Source organism: Mesoplodon mirus (assembly GCF_964341445.2).
Source record: "Mesoplodon mirus genome assembly, chromosome: 9".
Classification (NCBI taxonomy): Eukaryota; Metazoa; Chordata; class Mammalia; order Artiodactyla; family Ziphiidae; genus Mesoplodon; species Mesoplodon mirus.
In genome coordinates, this window is record NC_138985.1 from 63,431,001 (window position 1) to 63,456,484 (window position 25,484).

General features: G+C 39.2%; 1 protein-coding gene across 12 annotated transcripts in view; it reads right to left on the minus strand.

Annotated features, from left to right (window-relative positions):
* The window catches only part of ADAM22 (ADAM metallopeptidase domain 22), a 244,763-nt gene extending 232,678 nt beyond the window's left edge, over window positions 1–12,085 (minus strand). For 5 of the 12 annotated variants that reach the window (XM_082631938.1, XM_082631940.1, XM_082631939.1 and 2 more), the window contains exons 1-2: window positions 10,905–12,084; window positions 10,290–10,447 (exon numbers count right to left, since the gene is read on the minus strand). In XM_082631938.1, coding sequence (XP_082488064.1) covers window positions 10,290–10,447; window positions 10,905–10,989 — 243 coding nt within the window. In that variant the 5' untranslated portion in view covers window positions 10,990–12,084. Of the gene's footprint in view, window positions 1–10,289; window positions 10,448–10,904 lie in introns of all 12 variants that reach the window. The other 7 variants (XM_082631935.1, XM_082631936.1, XM_082631931.1 and 4 more) reach the window with 2 other exon arrangements.
* Window positions 12,086–25,484: the final 13,399 nt, after the last annotated feature.

Sequence of the window (25,484 nt, forward strand, 5' to 3'; positions counted from 1 at the left end):
AGGGAATTCATGGACACCAGGTCTATGAAGTGGCAGCTCTCTGTGCAGCATCTTGCTATCTAATCCGAAGAAAGAGAAACCACTGAGAGCAAAGCTTGAGCTCTGACCAGGAGTAGCAACTGGTGTGTACCAACCTGACCCCAAAATCCTCACCTCACTAGAAGAGGAAATGAAGGCAATTTCTCCTAAAGAAGCCTGCTTAAAAGGCAAACTGAAAAAAAAAAAAAGCATAAGAATAGAAATTGACCAACTACAGGCATGATTCAGTGCCAAACAGAGTTAAGAGGTCGAAGAAAACTGTCAACCACTTCTACTGCATTGGGCAGAAAATTTTAAAACGACTTGCAAAATGTGAGCTCTTGAGGTCTAGCTTCAGGGGTATCATCGATTTCCCATCTTCAAAGAGTCATCTAATGTTCTTTACTTGGGACAAAAAAAAAAAATGCAGCAAAAGGGCAACTATTGCTAAGTGCTAAAATTCCCTCATACAAAATTAATTTTTAAAAAGGAGAATTAAAATGTTGATTTACCCTTACAGATGAATATGATTCTGAAACATCGTTTCAATACAAAGAACAAATAGATTGTGAGACAGGATGAGGCAGGGGGAGGGAAGGATTAAAGCTCCTTACTCTTTCTCTGTCTAGCTTTAGAACTGCTGATATTTCTGAATCATGGTACAACATTTTAAATTTTATCTACAAAATCAAGTTATATATAATACTCTGCTCTGGGGAAAACAGATTTCTGTCTTGAAAGCAACTCAGAAGGTAAAATCAAAAAGTAAAGGACACCGGGCTTCCCTGGTGGCACAGTGGTTGAGAGTCCGCCTGCCGATGCAGGGGACATGGGTTCGTGCCCCGGTCCGGGAAGATCCCACATGCCGTGGAGCGGCTGGGCCCGTGAGCCATGGCCGCTGAGCCTGCGCATCCGGGACCTGTGCTCCGCAAAGGGAGAGGCCACAACAGTGAGAGGCCCATGTACCGCCAAAAAAAAAAAAGTAAAGAACAGCTAGAAGTTTAAAATCAGTTTTTTTAAATGATGTTTTCATATTTTTTAAAATACAGCATATTGAACTCCATTTCTGTGTCAAATCATTGTAATTATCAAAAGGGTTGTAAATTCAATATTTGAAAAGACTAAAATTATTCATGCATTTATTCATATGGAGCCCAACCTTATTCCAAAAAAGATTTCAGCTTTTTTTATGTGGACAATTACAAGATAAAATAAAATTTTTAGGGCTTCCCTGGTGGCGCAGTGGTTGAGAGTCCACCTGCCGATGCAGGGGACGCGGGTTCATGCCCTGGTCCGGAAAGATCCCACGTGCCGCGAAGCGGCTGGGCCCGTGAGCCATGGCCACTGGGCCTGCGCGTCCGGAGCCTGTGCTCCGCAGTGGAAGAGGCCACAACAGTGAGAGCCCCGCGTACCACAAAAAAATAAATAAATAAAATAAAATAAAAATAAATAAATATTTATTAAGCACCAACTCTGTGCCAGTCACTGCTCTAGGCAGTGGAGATGTGTGGTGATGGTACAGACAAGATCACTATTCTCATGTAGTTTACAGTCCAGTGATGGCATACTGAAAGAAAAATAATAAACAAGTCAATCATTAAAAAGAATGTCAAGTGCTAGGAAGAAAAAAGACTAATGGTGACAAGGAGGGGAGTGGAATGGGAATACTTTAGAAAAGTGGGACAGAGGAAACCTCTTGAGATCACTTTTTTTAAGCCTAATATTTATTTTAGTCTAACATGCGCTTGAAAATGTGCACATATATGACTTCCCAGATTGATAAATTATCACTAGTCGAGAGAGATTTCGGATGACTTTTGCACTGAAATGGGGATGATGAGAAGGAACAGGACAATGAGCTAGGAATGAAGCTGCTATGAAAACTTATGCTGGGACTTCCGCTTTGGAGGAGGACACAATTCGCCTCGAAACTTTCGGCATCCAAGTCAAGGAAGGAAACACAGTTACAAGATAAATCTCTCCTCTTGGTCATGCTGAGACACCATGTGTAATGTTCTCCAAGACTTCAATGAATAATGTAACTGGTTTCTCAGGAATATTTCTTACAATGTCCTTCAAAATATCCTTTAGAAAAAGCCTGGAAGGTGATTGAAGAGGTCAGGGAAGTGACTGAGAAAACTGATACCAATTCTCATACCAAACTCCCTTGTGACTAACTGAAATCCAAGGAGATTTAAGAAAAAATATCTTAAACCTTGAGAATACAAAGAGCTCCTAGACCCTGGGTACAAACTGGAATCCCCTGGAGAGACTTTTTAAAATACTCCCACACCAGAATGCACTATGGAGGAATAGATGATAATTCTCCATAAATAGTTTCTGTTAAGTGAATTTCTGGCAGATTAAACTCCAACAAGTATACAGAGTGCAGATGTTCTCTGCTGCCATTTAGAAGAAGATTCAGATATTTCCATGTGGTTAAAAGAATATCTGAGGTAGAGGTAGAAATTATACCCATTTCTAGAAATGAAGACATATAACAAGTGTGAAGCAGGACATCAATTCACCCCTGAATGAAGCTAGCAAGGGAGGAGACCAGGGCAGGGCCAAGAGTTTTAAAGAAATGTTAGGTTTGTTCCAATACATAGATGGCACAGTAACCACATGTTAAATAAGTAAGAAAGATTACAAAAGGCTTATTTTATGTGGATCTCTAACATTTTCTGAGAATTCTTAACCCAATTCTACTACTTGTCAGTTGTATGACCTTGGGCTGGTTAATTAGCTTCCTTAAGCCTCAGTTTCCTCATCTATAAAATGGGTATAATAATATCTACCTCATAATGAGAGATAACACATGTAAATTGCTCAGCACAGTGTCTGACACATGGTAAATATTCAGTAAATATTAACTCTTATTTTCAACTCTTTACCTCAATATTTGCTTTCTAATGCTTTTATTACCAAAGTAAACACATCCAGCTAGATGTTCACAGAAGCTATCATTTTGGTTTTTATTATTACATGTCTTTGACCTGAATGCTTTGACATCTGGGACTCTAGAGCTACTTGTTCTATGAAGACACAAAAGATATTTTGTATCTTTTCATTTGGAGAAGGATACACAAGCACAGATTCTTTTTTAGCATTTCATGTTTCTGCTTTATGAAACTTAAAGCAGAAGAAGAGCATGTATAATTTTGGTACTGACGACTGGATCCTGAAATCTTTGATTTACAAAGAAAGATTATAACAATCAATGTTCACATGCAGTTCCAAAACAAAACACAACATCCTTTGAGAGGTGTTTCTAACCTTTTAAATGTTAAATATCTTTATATATTCCATTCTCATTCTCAAGGTAGTAGAAATGAAGCATTCCTACTGTGTTCCGCAAGTTTCTTCACTACTATACAACTTTTAAAAACATTTTCAAGTGCTGCAAGAAATATATAGTTCCAATGGGACAGATATAAGACATCTTTTACCCCAGTGCCATTGAAAGATATCTAAGGAAATGTTGGTGACCTCCTGTGCTAAGGCCAGGTTAGCCTAGTGCTTCAGCACATAGGCAGTGCAGTGGAGCTGAAGTGTCTGGGTTCAAATACCCTCTCCACTACCTACCAGCTTTGTGATTTTGCAGCTAAATATTACCTGTCACATGATTCTTGTGAGGTTGCAATGAGTTTGTACAGATCAAAAGTACCCAGAAAATTGTTCAGCACATAAAAAGTAACCACATGAGTTACCATTTATTAAATATTTATTAAATATTATTAAATATTTTAGTGTATACTATAACATGACAACACTATTATAAGTATTTCTCTTTTCCTGGTTTCTCTTTCCTTCCTCCTTCTTGCCATTCTCCTCAAGGTCTCTTCCTCTTCTTGTGCCCTCCCCCACTCTTTTTAATAACATCCTTTTTCCCTTTGGGGCTTATCCATAATCTTCAATGATAAATGTGGCAATATCCGGGCCCCAATGGAGTTATAGAGTACTACTAACCCTATATGACAAGAAAGCAGACCTCCCTCCATGTACTTTTAGAAGGGGCTTTAATCATTAAAAATGATAGAACACTTGGCATTCTTTGAAATAAGAGAAAAGAAATAAAACTTAAGGACAATTTGTATCATCCCATAAGCTTTTAGAGTCATTCATAGCTTTCCATGTGTAGCTGTAAAGAAGCAATGAAAGACAAGGTTCTTCTGTGCACAGTGTGCATGGTAAAACCACTGGGCAGAATTTCAAAGATGCCCAAAAGAAATATATACAAATTGGGACCTCATAGATTAAAAGCAAGATGTAAGGAAAACTCCTACAATTCTAAATTTTATTTTCTTTTAACTATTTAACTGTAAGAGGAGGTTGACAGGAGAATAAAACTGTGCTGGGAAATGTCTCCTTCCTATTTATGGTGGTGAAACAAAGTTTCGACTGGTGGCAAACTTTATTAATATTGAGCTACTCAGGTTTAACAAATGCACATTAAGGAAAAAAAAAGATGTTTGTGCTATCCTTGCAAAATACTTCTAAAGCTGTAATTCCTAGGAGTACTTTTCCGCCAGGGAAGCAGTACTGCAGACAACTTATGGTTAAGCTGACTCAGTGCTCCCAAGTGAAACAACCCAATTTTAAGTACAGCTCATCCATGCTTAGGCATATGGATAATTATATTCATAAGAACAGAGCACAGGCACTTCCCTGGTGGCACAGTGGTTAAGAATCCGCCTGCCGAAGCAGGGGACATGGGTTCAAGCCCTGGTCCAGGAAGATCCCACATGCTGCAGAGCAACTAAGCCCACGCGCAACAACTACTGAGCCTGCGCTCTAGAGCCCGTGAACCACAACTACTGAGCCTGCGTGCCACAACTACTGAAGCCCGCCGCCTAGAGCCCGTGCTCCGCAACAAGAAAAGCCACCGCAATGAGAAGCCCGCGCACCACAACAAAGAGCAGCCCCCGCTCGCCGCAGCTAGAGAAAAGCCCGCGCACAGCAACAAAGACCCAACGCAGCCAAAAATTAATTAAGTTTTTAAAAAACGAATGGAGCACAGCTACTGCTTGCCATCCTGCGACCATCTTGCATTTTCCCCATTCATTACTGATTATCAAAACTATAATAAATGGTAGATCTATGTTCTTGGCACTTGACTACTTGAGAAGCTTACAACACTTCCCAGGGAATGAGATAGAAAAATAAGTAGCCTCTCTATTCACTGGCAATAAAAACTTCTGACAAAAAGAAATTCTGCTACTTGTAGAGAAAAGCAATTACTGGCTGCAAAACAAATTATTGAAAATGTATGGGGTGACCACACAGCAAAATAAGCCACCAAATAACCTTTTACTGATGCTACAGTAAAAGTATCATGCTTGGCTAGCAAAAAAGGAGTAACCATTAAGGTGCTTACTCTTAAAAACAGAAATTATGTGATCATCAGTATCAAACCAACAGTAGGACTCAGTAGGTGATATCTTGCCCATATGGGTGTCCAGTTAAAAATATATTTTATCCTATTATCTGCAACATACAATTTTTTCAGCACAAAAAATTTCAAGTCAGAGGAAAGGAAGACTGAATACTTTGAATATTCTAGTTCTGAGGGCTCTTTTACAGGACTGAAATTACTTTAGACTAGGCAGACAATCTTTAGGACAGCAAGGTTACCCACAATCAAATGTAATTTCTTTGACTACCATTTCTAGAACTTCATGGCACAATAAGCTTTCAGTATGGGCTGATCATCTGATTCAGAATAAAAATAAAGTATGCGTTCAAGTAACTGGCCAGATAGTAAAGAAATCTTTTACAATATGGACTCATACAAACAGAATGATTATTTCACACCAATCAAACTGCCAGTATTTCCACAGTATTGTGGAATTTTAATATTTCCACAATATTAAAATTTTTTCCAAAAAATATAACTGTGCAGTTCCATTTAGTGATGAAAACTGAAGTAAGGACACATTAAAAGTAAAATTAAGGTGTCTTATACCATCACAGTTCTTGTGAGCTTTCTGAAACATTAAGTAAAACATTGCTGGTTTCCTTACTCTAGGTTAATGGCTCTATCTTACCAGGTGAGAAGTGATTCTTGAATTAGATTAGATGACATAACATTTCTTCCATCTATACAACTGTTAAGATTCCACTTACATAAATTCGAGTAATTTGTAACTTCTGGGAATGTGTTAAATTCAGGTAATTAGGGCACCATTTTGCATTAAGGCAATGTCATAAAATTTCTAAACAGTACTCAAGCAGCCTGAGGGAGTTAATGTTATTTAACAAAAACTCATATAGTGCTTACAGAATATGCAGCACTGTTCTAAGTGCTTTATAAATATTAACTCATTTATACTAAGCAGATAAGTATACTTAGTAACTAAGTTCTTACAAGCTTAATGAGTATGTGAATTGGCATTTAACAATGAATTAAAGTGAACAACCACTTTCACTCAGCCTTTGAAGTTAAGATCATTCATTTCTGGGACTTCCCTGGTGGCGCAGTGGTTAAGAATCTGCCTGCCAATTCAGGGGACATGGGTTAGATCCCTGGTCTGGGTAGATCCCACATGCCACGGAGCAACTAAGTACCCGCGCCACAACTACTGAGCCTGTGCTCTAGAGCCCACGAGCCACAACTACTGAGCCCGTGTGCCACAACTACTGAAGCCCACGTGCCTATAGCCTGTGCTCCGCAATGAGAAGCCACTGCAATGAGAAGCCCATGAACCGCAACGAAGAGTAGCCCCCGCTTGCCGCAACTAGAGAAAGCACACGCGCAACAACGAAGACCCAATGCAGCAAAAAAAAAAAGATTATTCATTTCTAACAATTAAGGTTATTCCACGACAACATGAATCTGGTCAGTAACTCTCCTTACTGAAATCCTTGAATCGCTTTCAGAACAAGTCCAAATTCCTCAGCAAGTCATGAAGGTGCTGCAGCATCTATTTTCTGGTTTCCTGTTTTGTTTCATCTGTCCCTTAAATCCTAACTATTTGCAGTTTAAAATGTGTCTTGATGTCACATGCCCACGTACCTCCTGCCCCTTCTGTTTGATATGCCCACCCCTTCCCTTTAATTTGGCCACTTCCTACTCACCCTCAAAACACAGCTCAGATAACACCTCTCTCTGAGAGCCCTGACTGCTCACCTGGGTTAAGCACTGTCTTCTCTCTTCCACAGCTCTCTGTGATCACCTCCAGAAAATCACACACGAGTACAGAGTGTAATTGCCTATCCATTCACCCATCTTCCTACTTGTCTGTAAATTCCTTAAAGGCTAGAACTGGGTCTTTTATCTCTTAATCCCCAGGGTTTGCAAAAAAATTGGTACACAGTATGAGCTCAAGTATACAAATGCCTTTTTTTTTTTTTTTTTTTTTGTGGTACGCGAGCCTCTCACTGCTGTGGCCTCTCCCATTACGGAGCACAGGCTCCGGACAAACAGGCTCAGCGGCCATGGCTCACGGGCCTAGCCGCTCCACGGCATGTGGGATCTTCCCGCACCGGGGCACGAACCCATGTCCCCTGCATCGGCAGGCGAACTCTCAACCACTGCGCCACCACAGAAGCCCTATAAATGCCTTTTTAATAAACAAATAAACAAATCAATATATACCTTTGTGAGCTGATAGAAAAACATCCTAATTTTATTTCTGAAGTAGAAAGGAAGTTGCTAAACATATTTATGAGTATAAATTACGTCTATTTTAAGCACCAAAGAAATAACAAGGTCCATACAGAATTAACTTATGTTTTGGGGTTCCATGACAGCTCTCAACGAAACAAGAAATGACAAATTGCAGGATCACTCCTTAGTTTCCTAACTGTAGGAAGTGTTGGCTTATGACAACTAAGTCTTTACAACTCTAACTGCCAGATTCAGTCCTACTAGTCAGTAATCACTAACTGTAGTTGAGGAGCACGGTAAACTGCTACAGCACCCAGGTGATCTAGGCATCCAACCAGACGCACTATGTATACCTCACCATGTGCCAGCACTGAGATAAGTGCTTGTCATAATTACTTTGATGATAAAACAGGATCTTCACTCTCATATCTGACTTGAATGAATAATCTACTCACGCTGTTTAACCTAAATCCTACCGATTCATTCACACCTCACCAAAAGCCAGAGTCATTCTTCTCAATACTGAGGTTTATTCTTATAGGAAGTATAAGCTGCACAGGCCCCAAGTATCTTCTGCCCCAAGTAGAGAGGCCTATGAACCAAAAGAATCTACAGAAGTGGTATTTCAGAAATGGGGAGAAAAAAGGAGGACTGCCTGTTGTCCAAGAGTGGTGGTCTTTACCAACACAGAGAAGGGCAGAGGGTACCTAAAGACATCACCAGCATGAGGCAGAGACTCTGGAGTTTAGAGGTGCAATCCTGCAGCATTTTCTGCATCTCTACGTTCTTCCTCTCTGAGAAACTCTTTGTGACTTGTTTTAAAGCACTGTCTGTATCAGTAAAAATTCAGATTGTGAAAGACTCTACTGCATAAAAGACCCCACATCTTCAATGAATAAATTGCATGGAAAAAAGCAAGGAAATGGAGGGGGAAACCATGCATTAAAGAGACTTAAAATATAAAAATAAAAAAACTAATTGTAGTTTATAGACATTATCTGGGTCCTGGATCAAACAAACTTAAATATATATATAATATTTATATATCTATTTTATATATTTAACACATTTATATATTTAATACATGTTAGCTATGATAATATCATGGTTACATTTTCTAAAAAATCTTCATCTTTTTGAGGTGCACAGTGAAATTTTATAAATGAAATGATATGATTTGCTTCAAAATAATACAGAAAGGGAGGAAAAAATAGGTAGGATGTAGATAAAACGAGATTGGCTATGAGTTGCTAATGGTTGAAGCTGGGAGTCCATCATAATAGTCTATCTACTTTTGTGTGTGTGTTTGAAATTTTTTAGAATCAAAAGTTGTAACTGAGTGTGAGACTATTCCTCTACAGAAATAACTGTCATGTATTGAAAAATAAGACAGTGTCCTATGCTTCTTCAATTTTACTATGGAAAAAAGTCAAAATGGAAAAGGTTAATTCAAACATTAATTCAAATAAGTAAATAAAATTCAAATAAAAAATAAATAAAATAGGTATTTACCAAACAATTCAAATGATGGGATTCTTCATTAATGTTTGGCATATTAGATTTTCTACTATAATAATGTAACTAATGGATATTACCATAGCCCTTTAAATTAATTTCTATCATGTTAAAATGTTAACAGAACTAAGTACTTGGCTACAAATACAGATTTAAGTAGTATTTTTCTATTTTTATTTATTTTACACTTACAGATAAATTACTGAGTATCACATCATCAAGATACATCTTAAAATATTAAGAATATATTTATACATGTGAAAATGTTCAGCCTGCCTTTGCTTCAGTGAAGTGTTCAAAATTTTCAACTACATGAACAAGTTCTACCTTAATGTGTCCTTACAGGTGGGTGAACTGGTTGCCAGGTTGATACATGTAAATACAAAAAATGTTTACATAGCCCCAAAATATTTACTTAAATTAACCAGAAAATTCAAAATAATTTTCAAGTATATCTGTGGATGTGTGATATTGACCTAAATATGGGTAAACGGTAGTTAGATTTTTATTTAAAAACATACTTTATAAATGCCCAATAAGCAACAGGGCCCTAATTACACCAAGAGGACTGCTACCAATGAAGAAAGGGGGGAGCCGGACACCTTTTCTGGAATGTGGAGGTGAATGGGTACATCTCTGATGTGCACAAATTGAGTGAGCTGAGAACCTTGCAGTTCAGCTTAATTTTAAGGTTTGAGTTTAGTTAGGGATGTCTAGGCTTGTTTTTCCAATTTTCCTACAGTACCAATCTTGGCTTAAATCACATAAAGTCTTCTCTTTGAAAATTAAAACAACCACCACAACAATAATGATGATGCAAATCCTGCTAAAATATTATATCCCTTCTTGCCTATGCATGGCTTTTGTCAGGAAGAGGTGAGAGGGTCTCCGCCCCTTCGCTCAGGTTGCCACACAACTGGAGGCAACCCGCACAAACTCCTCTCCAGCAAAGCCCCCGGCCTGTGGCTCTTTTGGGGTTCGTCGCCCCTTTCTCTTCTTTTTTGCACAGGGAGCGCCACGCATGACTCGCATTAGAATTGCACTGGTTTCACCCAAGACATTGCATCTCCAGGGCAACGGAGAGCAAACGCGGGGTCAGGGTGGGCCGGGCCGCGCGGAGGACCACCCCCAGCACCACGCCTCTCACCTGCCCGCCGTCGGGGTCGCCCCTCACCCGCGTATCGAGCGCGTCGTGCCCAGTTTCGTCTTCGCCCGAGCTGTAGATGAGTCGGAGTGGCACGATGCTCTGGCGCTCCAGGAAGCGGTTTTCCTTCCTCCTCTCCAGCTCCGTCAACGAGGCGTCTCCTCCAGGAAGGAAAGGGGGAAGGAGGAATTGGGGAGAAAAGGCGAAAATAATGACCCTGACCCACACTCGTCCATCCTGCGGTCCAACGTCTCCCTTATGAAGATCCCACCTCCCCCTCCCTCCCGGACCCCATCTGGTAAGGATGCAGAGACACAAGACGCAGAGCCTTGGACCAGCTAATCTGAAAGCATCCAGGATCGGGGCCCAGAAGCAGAGCACCCCTCTCCCATCCTCCGCATTCCTCTTCTACTTCAGAAGAAAAAGAGGCATTTGACCTAAAGCTTCTAATGCATCCACACTGTATTTTTGCTTCACTTCTCTCCACCCTTCTAAAATAACAAAAAAATCTCGCTGCGCACTCGGGAAATGGGGATGCCTTTTTACAAATGCGCTTGAGGGCTGCAAAGATGCCCGGAAAATGGTACGTCTCGGAGCCACAGAGGGCGGCGAACTTACCTGCCCGGCCGCAGCCCGCCGGGGGACAGGTCCCCAGGGCGCAGAGCAGCAAGAAGGGCACGGATACAGCCGCCGCCGCCTGCATGGTGCAGCCGTCAGCCCTCCTCGCCCGAGACGCTCAGCTCCTCATGCCCGGGCAGCTGCGTCCGAATCCCGCGCCCCGCGGCCCCGGCTCGCCTGGGCCACCCCCTCCCAACCCCGGCCGGTGCTGCGGCGACCGCGGCGCTGCAGCCTCCACCGCGGCGCTGCCTCAGTGCTGCATTGTGCTCCGCGGGCGCTTCCGCTGGCGGGGGGAGCGAGCGAGTGCTGCATTGGGCGGTTGGCTGTAGCTAAGTGGTTTCTAGCGCCACCCACCTCATCCCCTGGCAGAGGCTCCGGCGGGCGACGAGAGCTCGGCGAGGAGCTAGCGCCGGTCGCACTCTCCCCCGCGCGCGGGCAGGGGCGCGCGCACGAGAGTCAGCTGGGAAATGTAGTTCTCTCTCCACTTCCTGCTCGTCTCCAAGACGGCGCGGACTGTCGCGACCTCGTGACCACACGGTCATCTACAAACTGGAGACGGGAGGGAGGAAAAGGTCGAAAGAAAGAAAGGTCATCGCTGGCAAGTCCTCCCGGCACCGAGCATGCCCGAATGCGCCGACGCGGGAGCCCGGATTCAGGCACTGCGTCCCCAAAGAACTGTAATAATGTTTACTGCAGATTTAGTAGTTAATTTAAATTATTACCAGGCAATCGTGCCCTCAAGAGTACATGGTAAGTTAATCATTCAACAAACATTGTTTGAGCACCTACTATGTGCATGGCGGTTGACAAGAGCAAGGGACACAACAGTGAAGGACACGGGTATGAGGCAACTGCTGCCAGATATATTGAGTGAATACCGTTTTGTACAGTACAGAGATGTTTTCCTCCTTCCCTGGAAGAGTTTTTTTTTTTTACTCCCTGCCTCTATTGACATGGTTTCAAGTCCATGCACCATCATGGTGATTTGAAAATACTCTCCAGTGTGTCAGTGTCCCAGTCCAAGTGTGTTATCCAGAATTAAATACGACTTAGACATGGTTTCCCAAGCAAACAGTAGAGAGGGACTCTTTTTTCTGTTCTAAATTCTTGCCTAAGAGAAAAATCTATCATATTTCAGTAACCGCATCTCACTGAGCTTATTGTCACTTCAAAAAATTTCCCCCAAATCTTCAACTAATGAGACCCTTAGGAATTCTATATATGACATGCAACTGAAGCCTGAATAAGGACTACGAAATTTCAATAGTGCACTTTAGACCTTGATGCAGAAGTTTCCATAATAGTTACAGTAAAATAAAACTAGAACCCAAGGGCCTGGAAAAGCCCTTTACCTTCATTCCCTGCATTATGGACCCAAATCCTTACCCCAGTTCTCTCAGTTGGGAGAATTAATTTTACAGGTTTTGTAACTGTTGTGCTTCTCCAAGTATACCCTACAATTTTTAAATTTAAATCTTTTGCTGTTATAAATAATGCCTCCCTGCGCATGTGTTGTGAGCATTTCTCTAAGGCAGATACCAAAACAAGAAATTGCTTGGTTCACAGGGTTTGCGCATTATTTAAACATAATAAATACATGCCTTTAAACCATTCCATCTCCCTGGGACAGAATGGACCTCCTGAGAGGCAAGGTAAGTGAGAAGATTCCTCTGGCACTAAGCTACAGTTTCCCAAGCAGTGTATTATGGGGGCAGAGGAGTGGGAATAAGCTTGTCTCAGTAGCACTTCAAAACACAGCATCCCATCCTATAGGGACACAATCTCCTTTGAATCTCTTGGAAGGTAGTGCATTTCTGGCAACATCTTTCCTATTTCATATATATATCTACATATTTGTGGGATTTTTGCTGTTTTTCTTCTTTCATTTGATTCCCACCAGCTAGTTCATTAACACATTTCTCACCTCGCATATTTCTCTCTTTTTTTTGATGAGAATTTAAGTTCTATGCTTAGCAAATCTCTATTTAACACTGGTGTTATCAACTGTAGTCATCATTTTTTACATTAGATCTCAGATATTATTTGTCTTATAGCTGAAAGTTGGCATGCTTTTGCCAACCTCTGTTTCCCCCATTCCCAGCCTCTGGTACCCACGTTTCTACTCTCTATTTCTATAAGTTTTACTTTTCTTTTATTCCACCTATAAGTGATATCATGCACTATGTCTTTCTCTGTCTGACTTATTTACTTATAATGTCTTCAGGTCCATCCATGTTGTCACAAGTAGCAGGATTTCCTTCTTTCTTATGGCTGAATAATATTCCAGTGTGTGTGTGTAGATAGATATATATATAGATATATATATATATACACACACACCCACACATACATACATATATATATATATATATATATATATATATATATATATGGGCTTGGCCAAAAAGTTCGTTCAGTTTTAAGTAAAAATAAAAGACACATTTTTCATTTTCATGAAGAACTTTATTGAACAACATATTCCCTAACTGAACGAACTTCTTGGCCAACCCAATATATATATACACACCACTTTTCCTTTATCCATTCATTTGTTGATGGACATTTCAGTTGTTTCCACATCTTGGATAGTGTGAATATGCTGCAATGAACATGGGGCTGCAGCAGTTTGGGGAGAAGCTCCCACTCCAGCCCCGCCACTCTTAACACCAAGAGTTAGGAGTTACAGGTTTGGGGAGAAACTTAAACCATAGTTTTTGACCCCCTGAGGCTACCCTGATTCATAAGGCTACCTGCATCTCTGGATTTTGGATTCACAGATCAAGTCCAAGCCCATTCTTATGTCACCATCAAGGCCCCCAAAAGGCATTCTCACTACTTCTGTTTGTTTTTGTACATTTTATTAGAAAGGACTATAAAATAGCCATTTACACATTTTACCTCTTCAGTATGCAAATATAAATAAGATGGAATATAGGAAATCTTTGTTTTCATATAAGAATAAGTCTGTCCAGTTTCTGCTATACACTATTAAGGTTTCATTCACAGAGCCAAAAAAAGTATGTCTTCTTTGCAAAAATGTCTGTTTAGTTCCTCTGCCCATTTTTAATTGCATTATTTGTGGGTTTTTATTTTTGTTTGTTTTGTGGGTTTTTTTGTTATTTTTGTGTGTTTTATTTTGTTTTTTTGCTATTGCATTGTATGTGTTCTTTATATATTTTGGATATTAATCCCTTATCAGATACACGATTTGCAAATATATTCTCCCATTCAGAAGGCTGACTTTTCGTTTTGTTGATGGGTTCCTTTTCTGTACAGAAGCTTTTTAGTTTAATGTGTCCCACTTATTTATTTTTGCTTTTGTTGCCTTTGCTTTTGGTGTCAATTCAAAAAAGTCATCACCAAGACCAATATTAAGGAGCTTATCCCATATGTTTCCTAGTTTCAGGTCTTAGGCTTAAGTGTTATGAGTTTTCGGTCTTACGTTTAAGTCTTTAAGCCATTTTAAATTGATTTTTGTGTATGGTATAAAATAGGGGTCTAGTATCATTCTTTTGCATGTGGCTGTCCAGTTTTCCCAACACCATTTACTGAAGAGACTGTCCTTTCTCTATTGTATATTTTTGGTTCCTTTGTTGTAAATCAATTGACCATATATACATGGGTTTATTTCTGGGCTCTCTATTCTGTTCCTTTGATCGATGTGTCTGTTTTTATGCCAATACTATACTGTTTTGATTACTATTGCTTTGTAATATAGTTTAAAATCAGGAAGTATGATGCCTGAGCCTTGTTTTTCTCTCCCCATGTTGCTTTGGCTATTTGGGCTGTTTGTGGTCCCATACAAGTTTTAGGATTTTTTTGTTTATTTCTGTGGAAAATGTCTTTGGAATTTTGATACAGATTGCATTGAATCTGTAGTATGGACATTTTAACAATATTAATTCTTCCAATCCATGAACAAAGGATACCTTTCCATTTACTCGTGTCTTCTTTGATTTCTTCCATCAATGTTTTATAGTTTTCAGTGTACACGTTTTTTACCTCCTTGGTTAAACTTATTCCTAGTTATTTTATTCTTTTTGATGCAATAGTAAGTGGGATTGTTTTCTCCATTTCTCTCTCTGAGAGTTAATTATTAATGTAAAGAAATGAAGTTGATTTTTGTATTTGATTTTGTATCAGGTTTGGCTTGCAGGTGATGCGGCCATAAGCCATCAGAAACCCATAAGATGTCAGCTTGAAAAGAGTGCAGTGTTAGGTACCCAACAATCTTGTCAGTATGAAGTCCTCCAAGATGCAGGCCATAAAACACTTAAAGAAGTAAAAGTATTTTACAACCCAAATAACATTGCAATATGTTAATACTGATTGACACTTGTCTGGAAGGCTGCTTTCCACTTGCCTCCTTGTTATAAGAGGTTATAAGCACCCTGCTCCAGGGAGCTGGTTCAGAAGATCAGAGGTCAGTGGGATCCAATAACTCACAGACCAGTCTGTGACTCTACTGTGGCCACAGATACAAATCAAAGAGGAAATCAAAAAATACCTAAAGACAATGAAAATGAAAACACAATGATCCAAAATCTGTGAGTGCACCAAAAGCAGTTCTAAGAGGGAAGATTATAGCAATACAAGACTACCTCAGGAAACAAGAAAAATCTCAGGTAAATAACCTAACCTTATGCCTAAAGCAACTAGAGAAAGAAGGACAAACAAAACCCAAAGTTAGTAGAAGGAAAGAAATCATAAAGATCAGAGCAGAATTAAATGAAATAGAGACTAAAAAAAAAAAAAGAAAGAAAGAAAGAAAAGAAAAGATCAATGAAACTAAAAGCTGGTTCTTTGAAAAGGTAAACAAAATTGATAAACCCTTAGCCAGATTTATCAAGAAAAAGAGGGAGAGGGTCCAAATCAATAAAATCTGAAATGAAAAAGGAGAAGTTACAACCGACACCACAGAAATACAAATGGTCCTAAGAGACTACTACAAGCAACTATATGCCAATAAAATGGGCAACCTAGAAGAAATGGACAAATTCTTAGAAAGGTACAATCTCCCAACACTGAACCAGGAAGAAATAGAAAATATGAATAAACCACTTACCAGTACTGAAATTGAATCAGTAATTTAAAAACTCCCAATAAACAAAAGTCCAGGACCAAATGGCTTCTCAGGTGAATTCTACCAAACACTTAGAAAAGAGTTAGCACCTATTCTTCTAAAACTATTCCAAAAAAATTGCAGAGGAAGGAACATTTCCAAACTCACTCTATGTGGCCACCATCACCCTGATACCAAAACCGGACAAAGATACCACAAAAAAAAGAAAGTTACAGGCCAATATCACTGATGAACATAGATGCAAAAATCCTAAACAAAATACTAGCAAACAGAATCCAACAACACATTAAAAGGGTCATACATCATGATCAAGTGGGATTTATCCCAGGGCTGCAAGGATTTTTCAATATCTGCAAATCAATCAATGTGATACACCACATTAACAAATTGAAGAATAAAAACCATATGATCATCTCAATAGATGCAGAAAAAGCTTTTGACAAAATTCAACACCCATTTATGATAAAAACTCTTCAGAAAGTAGACATAGAAGGAATCTACCTCAACATAATAAAGGCCATATATGACAAACCCACAGCTAACACCATACTCAAAGGTGAAAAGCTGAAAGCATTTCCTCTAAGATCAGGAATAAGACAAGTATACCGACTCTCACCACTTTTATTCAACATAGTTTTGGAAGTCCTAACCACAGCAATCAGAGAAGAAAAAGAAAGAAAAGGAATCCAAATTGGAAAAGAAGTAAAACTGTCACTGTTTGCAGATGACATGATGCTATACATAGAAAATTCTAAAGACGCTACCAGAAAACTACCAGAGCACATAGGTAAAGTTGCTGATTACAAAATTAATATACCAAAATCTGTTGCATTTCTATATGCCAACAATGAAATATCAGAAAAAGAAGTTAAGGAAACAATCCCATTTACCATCGCATCAAAGAGAATAAAATACCTAGGAATAAACCTACCTAAAGTGGCAAAAGAACTGTACTCCAAAAACTATAAGACTCTGATGAAAGAAATTGAAGATGACACTAACAAGTGGAAAGACATACCTTGTTCTTGGATTGGAAGAATCAATATCATTAAAATGACTATACTACCCAAGGCAATCTACAGATTCAATGCAACTCCTATCGAATTGCCAATGGCATTTTTCACAGAACTAGAATGAATAATTTAAAAATTTTTATGGAAACACAAAAAGCCCCAAATAGCCAAAACCATCTGGAGAAAGAAGAATGAAGCTGGAGGAATCATGCTTTCTGACTTCAGACTATACTACAAATTACAGTAATCAAAATGGTATGGGGCTTCCCTGGTGGTGCAGTGGTTGAGAGTCTGCCTGCCAATGCAGGGGCCGCGAGTTTGTGCCCCAGTCCAGGAAGGTCCCACGTGCCATGGAGCGGCTGGGCCCATGAGCCATGGCCGCTGAGCCTGCACGTCCACAGCCCATGCTCCGCAACAGGAGAGGCCACAACAGTGAGGGGCCCACATACTGCAAAAAAAAACAAAAACAAAAACAAACAAACAAAAAACAACAAAATGGTATGGTACTGGCACAAAAACAGACATATACATCAATGGAACAGGATACAAAGCCCAGAAATAAACCCACACACCTATGATCAATAACTCTATGAAAAAGGAAGTAAGAATATACAATGGAGAAAAGACAGTCTCTTTAATAAGTGGTGCTGGGAAAAGTGGACAGCTACATGTAAAAGAATAAAATTAGAATATTCTCTAACACCATATACAAAAATGAACTCAAAATGGATTAAAGACCTAAATGTAATACTGAAAACTCCTAAGGAAAATATAGGGAGGACAACACTCTTTGACATAAATCGCAGCAATATCTTTTTGGATCCACCTCCTAGAGTAATGAAAGTAAAAACAAACAAACAAAAAACAAATGGCATATAATTAAACTTAAAAGCTTTTGCACAGCAAAGGAAACCATAAACAAAATGAAAAGACAACCTACAGAATGGGAGAAAATATTTGCAAATGATGCAACCGACAAGGGATTAATGTCCAAAATATACAAAAGCTCATATGACTCAATATCAAAAAAACAAATAATGCAATCAAAAATGGGCAGAAGATCTAAGTAGACAGTTTTCCAAAGAAGACATACAGATGGCCAACAGGCACATGAAGAAATGCTCACCATCACTAATTATTAGAGAAATGCAAATCAAAACTACAATAAGGTATCACCTCACTCCGGTCAGAATGGCCATCACCAAGAAGTCTACAAAGAATAATGCTGGAGAGGGTGTGAAGAAAAGGGAACTCTCCTACACTGTCAGTGGGAAGGTAGATTGGTATAGCCACTATGAAAAACAGTACAGAGATTCCATAAAAAACTGAAAATAGAACTACCATATGATCCAGCAATCCCATTCCTGTGCGCATGTCAGAAGAAAACTCTAATCTGAAAAGATACATGCACCCCAACGTTCATAGCAGCACTATTTACAATAGCCAAGACATGGAAGCAACCTAAATGTCCATCAATAGATGAATGGATAAAGAAGATGTGGTACATATATACAATGGAATATTAATCAGCCATAAAAAAATGAAATAATGCCATTTGCAGCAACATGGATGGACCTAGAGACTATCATACTAAGTGAAGTCAGACAAAGACAAATATTATATGGTATCACTTATATGTTGAAAAATTATACAAATGAACTTATTTACAAAACAGAAACAGAGTCACAGATGTAGGAAACAAACTTATGGTTACCATGGGGGAAGAGGGGGAGGGATAAATGGGGAGACTCAGATTGACATATACACACTACTATATATAAACAGATAACTAATAAGGACCTACTGTATAGCACAGGGAACTCTACTCAATACTCTGTAATGACCTGTATGGGAAAAGAATCTAAGGAGTGTATATGTATATGTATAACTGATTCACTGTGCTGTACAGTAGCAACTAACACAACCTTTTAAATCAACTATACTCCAATAAAAATTTTTAAAAAAGAAAAGAAGATATGGTGTATGTATACACACACACACACACACACACACACAGGAATATTACTGAGCTGTAAAAAAGAATGAAATGCCATTTGCAGCAACATGGATAGATCTAGAGATTATCATACTAAGTGAAGTAAGCCAGACAGAGAAAGAGAAATATCATATGATATCACTTTTATGTGGAAGCTAAAGAAAAATGATATAAATGAACTTATTTACAAAACAGAAATAGGCTCACAGACATAGGAAACAAACTTATGGTTACCAAAGGGGATGGAGGGGTGGGAGGGAATAAATTAGGAGTTTGGGATTAACATATACACACTACTTTGTATAAAATAGTTAAACAACATGAACCTACTGTATAACACAGGGAACTGTATTTAATATCTTGTAATAACCTACAATGGAAAAGTTATATATATAACTGAATCACTTTGCTATACACCTGAAACTAACAAAAAATTGTAAAGAATACTTCAATTTTGAAAATGGTTTAAAAAAATCAAGGAAGACATCATAGAAGACTGAATGTTCATCCTGAATTTTAGAGGTGAGGAGGAGTTTCTATGATGGACAAGGGAAGAAAAAGGTGGGTGTTCCAGAAATATTGCCAGCACAAGCAGTAGGACCTAGAAATTTGAAAATTCTAAACATTAGTGAAAACTTTTCATATGCTTAGCTATCTCTATGTTTTTAAAGGTCCCAATACTGCAGGGCTGGGAAATAGAGTTACCTCCTTTCCAGAGGAGGGGAAATTTGAGCTGAGTCCTTAGGATGGGAGTTGGATAAGTAGAGATGGCAGGAAGGAGGGCTGATGCTGCATTATCCATCGTGTGATGGTGAAGGAAAGGCCAAACACTGCAGAGATGTCAGCAATGACATCATTTAGCTGCTGAACCAGCTGAATTTGTTTCAGCTACTTCAGTTGAGTTTTCTATTATTTTTTGTAAAATGCATTCCTAACTCTAGAGAATCCAATACCACAGTGGAGTACTAAAAGCAAGAGGCTTTAAAATACAGAATTGGTTGGGTAGAGGGGTTAAGATAGTGGGCAGTGAGGACCTACAACTTTCCTAGGCTGCTGATAACAGTGGAAAAATTGGTCAAATTATCATCTGCTGTGTTTGGGGACCAAGAAAATGTAACAGGAGCAAGGCTATAGTGTTAGGAGAAATGTTTGGAAAATCTCAGGTTTTTCATGTGTGTTGTCTACTTCTTGTTGTTGAAAATAAAAGGATGGAAAAAGATATACAATCAGGGGCTTCCCTGGTGGCGCAGTGGTTGAGAGTCCGCCTGCCGATGCAGGGGACACGGGTTCGTGCCCCGGTCTGGGAAGATCCCACGTGCCGCGGAGCGGCTGGGCCCATGAGCCATGGCTGCTGAGGCTGCGCGTCTGGAGCCTGTGCTCTGCAATGGGAGAGGCTGCAGCAGTGAGAGGCTCGCATACCGCAAAAAAAAAAAAAAAAAAAAAAAAAAAAATCAATCAAAATAAAGTTGGTGTAGCTTTATTAATGTCAAGTAAAATAGACTTTGAACCAAAAAAAAAAAAAAACTCACTAGAAATGGATTTACTTCATATGGATATATAGCTTAATGCACCAATTGTAATAATTCTAAACTTGTATTGCCTAATACTTGCCTAAAACAAGTTTAGTATTCAAAATGTATAAAGCAGAAAGTGAAGGAAATGATTAGGTGAAAAGTGGAAGGGGAATATTATGGGTCAGGCTGCAAGAACTGAACTCTGATCAATGTTAACATTACAGAGACAACCAAACCGCATCTGTGCATTGCACATGGAAGTATACACCACCGCTTTTGAGGTATTCTTGCTAAAAATTTGAACCTCAATCTGATCAAGGCTCTAGATCATGGGAAATACAGAGTACAGAGGAACAGATAAAGCCTAACCACAGGAAGGTAATCAGTGAAACTCAGAATGTGGAAAAACACAGGACAAATGGGCCCAGTGTCTTCAATAAATACATTTAAAGGGGAGAAAAGGATAAATGTATACATTACAATAGATTTAGGACACTGTCTTAGCCTGGGTCCTCCTGAAAGTGAATATTTTACGTGGGTGTGTGAACCCAGAGATTAAGGAAGTAAAACAGAAAGAAAAAGAGTAAAGACAGGTTACTGATCAGGAAATCTTTCAATCCCATGGGATCTTCCGCGGCGCCATATGAAACACATTTCTGAAACATCGTAGGGGAGAAAGAGGGAAAAATTTATCGGCTTACATTCCCCACTGGTCAAAGTTTGCTCCCAGGGCATTACCTTGCCCTTCTGGGTTTTGCCCGTGCATGAAGAACAAGCAGTTTCCTAGACTAAAAAGGTCCTGAGAACATTAGCCGTTCCAGGCAAACTTGCACTTTGTTTTTTTTAAAGATTTTTTTTTAATAGTTAATTTATTTTCCCTACAGTTCAATTCTTTTATTATTATTATTTTATTTTATTTATTTTTGGCTGCATTGGGTCTTCGTTGCTGTGCACAGGCTTTCTCCAGTTGCGGCGAGCAGGGACTACTCTTTGTTGTGGTGCACAGGCTTCTCATTGCGGTGGCTTCTCTTGTTGCAGAGCATGTGCTCTAGGCGTGCAGGCTGCATTAGCTGTGGCACGTGGGCTCAGTAGTTGTGGCTCACGGGCTCTAGAGCATAGGCTCGCTCAGTAGTTGTGGCACACGGGCTTAGTTGCTCTGCGGCATGTGGGATCTTCCCGGACCAGGGCTTGAACCCGTGTCCTCTGCATTGGCAGGCGGATTCTTAACCACTGCGCCACCAGAGAAGTCACTTTCTTTCTTTCTTTTCTTTTCTTTTTTTTTTTTGATGCCGACCATCTCTAAAGTCTTTCTTGAATTTGCCACAATACTGCCTCTGCTTCATGCCTTGGCTTTTTGGCTGCCAGGCATGTGGGATTCCAGCTCCCCAACCAGGGCTCGAACCCTCACCCCCACATTGGAAGGCGAAGTCCCAAACATTGGACCACCAGAGAAGTCCCAGAACTTTGGTTTTGATGGCTTAGCTCTGTGAGGGGGACTGAGGTCAAAGCCTAAGAGGAGAAGTCTAATAGGAGACCCTCTCCACATTAACTTGGGACCCCAAAGGGCCCAGAGTAAGGATGAATGAAGTATATCCAAAATCTCCCCCTCATCCACAGAGGACTACAGAGAAAATGGCCTTGGCACTGAGCTGGGTTGAGGGATGGGGAAAGGAGGGAAACTGGTTCCTAAGTATACAGCACCATCTTATGTGGGCCTTATGGGAATTTGCAGGCAAGCCTGTCCCCAAAAGTCATGAATTCAGGACACAGCATCATCAGTGAAGTACTCCTTTGAAAAGAACTTCTGAATTTAATACCCAGTGAAGTCTTCAGATTTGTGTATGAATTTATAGGAGATAGGGGCTAGAAGAATATATTAAATGACACTTTTTGGTAAACAATCCAATCCAGAAAGATATTCTACAAGAAAAATGACCCAGTTTTTTTCAACAAATAGATGGCACAAAAAGTCAGAGTGGGAAACAGGGAACTGTTTAAGATTACAAAAGACTTGTTATATATTAAGCACATATAAACCAAATGCAACAAAGTGTAGACCTTACTTGGATTCTAATAAGAAAAACAGGGAAATTTGAATAAGGACTGGGTATTAGATGATACCAAGGAATTATTGCTTAATTTATTAGGTATCATAATGATATTGTGGATTTTTAAAAAGTCATTTGTTAAAGATACATACCGACATATAATATTTATGAGTAAAAATATATGACATCTGGCATTTTGCTCTAAAACACTTAAAAATATATTAGAAGGAGCATATGTAAATTGTTTACTCACAAACTGGCCCCCATACACAGAGGGCATGAGAGACTAAAGAAAGAGGCAGACCACTCCAGATTGCAGGTGGCAGGTTTAATAAGCAAGGGAACTTCCTTACAAGGCTTGTCTTGAGTGGCCACAAGACAGGTAGATCTCTGCACCAGCCTTATAGAATCTTAACGTTTACATAGAGGCCTTAAGTAGGTTCAGTCACATATACTATCCAGAAGGTCTCAACAATTCTCTCAAGGCTGCAGCCTTGAAACAGCTCCCACTGCAGGAATGGAGGGTAGAAATGTACATTCCAAGGACAGGGTGTAACTGAGCAGGAAACTACGGGACGGGCCCTTCCCTCATATCCTCTGCTTTATCTCCTCTGTGAAGTACCTAGATAACAGTATCTAATACACATTCCTGAGTTGTTTTTACAAATGTGGAAACCCCCCACCAGGTGGAAGATGTTAACTACTTGATGATCATATGAGCATGTAGCCCCCAGACCTACTGACACATAAGATTGATAATGCTAACCCCTGTGACACTGCCCTGTTACCTCACCATCAGCCAATCAGAGAATTGTGCACAAGCTGATCACATACTCTGCAGACTGCCCTCCACCACCACCTGGCCTTTAAAAATGCTTTGCTGAAACCCTTCAGGGAGTTCAGGTTTTGGAGGGGCATGAGCCACCTGTCTCCTTGCATGGCCCTGCAGTAAACCGTTCTCTGCTCCAAACTCTGACATTTCCGTTTGTTTGGCCTCACTGTGTGTCAGATGCACGAACTTGCACTAACAAGGGGAGGGGGCAAGGGGCCTCCAATTGCCTGGGTCCAGCTCCAGGGTCAACTGGTGGTTATCTCTTTTCAATTACCTCTCCAACAATAAGAATGGCAAAATGTTGATAATTTTTGGAGCTTGGTGACAGGTCCATTTTACTATTTTCTCTACTTTTGCAGGTTTTAAAATTTCTATTATAAAATTTTGTAAGAAGAAAAGAAACAAAATGGTTCCAGACTAGTAGTTCCTCTGAGCACCTGGCAGAAGCAAATGCAAAACATCTCTGGAAGAAAGCAACTTCAAACTAGGCCTTTAAGAATCCTCAAAAATTGTTTTTAAGGAGCAATGGTACATGAATGAGAATCAGCAGAAATTATTTAGCAGAAACATACCTGCTAGGTCCTTAACTTTACACCATACACGAAAGTCCATTCTAGGTGGATTAACACTCTAAATGTCAACCTTTTAGAAAACAATGTAGAAGACTATATTTATGACCTTTGGTTAGAGAATGATTTCTGAAAGAGGATACAAAAAGTACAAACCATAAACAAAAAGATGGATAAATTTGACAACATTAAATAATTTTCATTCATTTATGCTAGAACCTGGAGAAGATATTTATAGCATGTACAACCAACAAAAGATTATTATACAGAATGTGTAAAGAACTCCTATAAATCAATGGAAGAAACAATCAAAATGGGAGAAATTGGTGAATAGGCATTTCACAGAAGAGAAAATAGAAATGCTTAATAAAGATGAAGAAGTGCTCAATGTCATTAATTATTGGGAAGATACAGATTAATACAATGATGTTGGTATGCATGAAAAAAAGTCTGACAATTTCAAATGCTGGTGAGGATACAGAGCAATCTGAATGTTTTTATACTGCTGCTTGGAGCACAATCACTTTGGAAAACAATTTGACATTATCTAGAAAGGAGTACACTCACGTGTCATATGACTAAGCAATTTCACACCTCTATAGATACCGTAGAGGAGTCTCCAGACCAGCAGAACAAGCATTAGAAATAAAAATTCTCAGTCCTACCCCAGGCTTTCTAAATCAGAAGCTCTGAGGATGGGGCCAATAATCTAGTTTAACAAGCCCTCCAGGTGATTTTAATGTACACTAAAATTAAAAAACGATTGTCCTAGAGATACTTTTTAAGACAATATATATGTATATATATACATATATATCTATATTTATATTTGCAGATTTATTGAGGTATAATTTACATGTCATAAAATTGTTTTAAGTGCCCCCTAGAGAAACACTTGCACCAGGAGAGATGTACTTTGGACATTCATAATAGCAATGTTTATAAAAAGTGGAAAGGGCCCAAATGTACATTACAGTAGAATGGATGAGTAAATTTTATATAATTGCTTAATTACTATTCATAAATGAAGGATAATCTAATACAGATATCAATGTTTATGAATCTCAAAAACATAAAGATGATTTCAACAACAATTTTCAGAAGAACAAATTCTATGAAATTCAAAAACGTGCAAAATTAAACATATGACTTAGTGATAAATTTTCTGTAAAAAAGAAAGGAAACATTAGTAAAAAAAAGACATTGGTCTATTTCTTAAGCTTGTTGATGACTACTTGGGTATTATTATTATTAAAAAACTAAACTGTGCATATATGTTATATATGTGCTTTTGTATGAATAATATAGTTAAATAAAAATAAGAAACATTGATTTTGTCTAAACAGGTGTTTGGTTGTGGACACTCATACAAAAAAGTTGATCAAAAGAAAGAAAAACACTTGAAGGCTACTAAATTTGGGGGGAAAATTGTCTCAAAAATCTTAAGCTTGCCTGGAAAACTCGAGATTCTTCAACACTTACTGTCCCCTGGATTCTGTATTTGCGCCAACCGGGAGTGGATTGT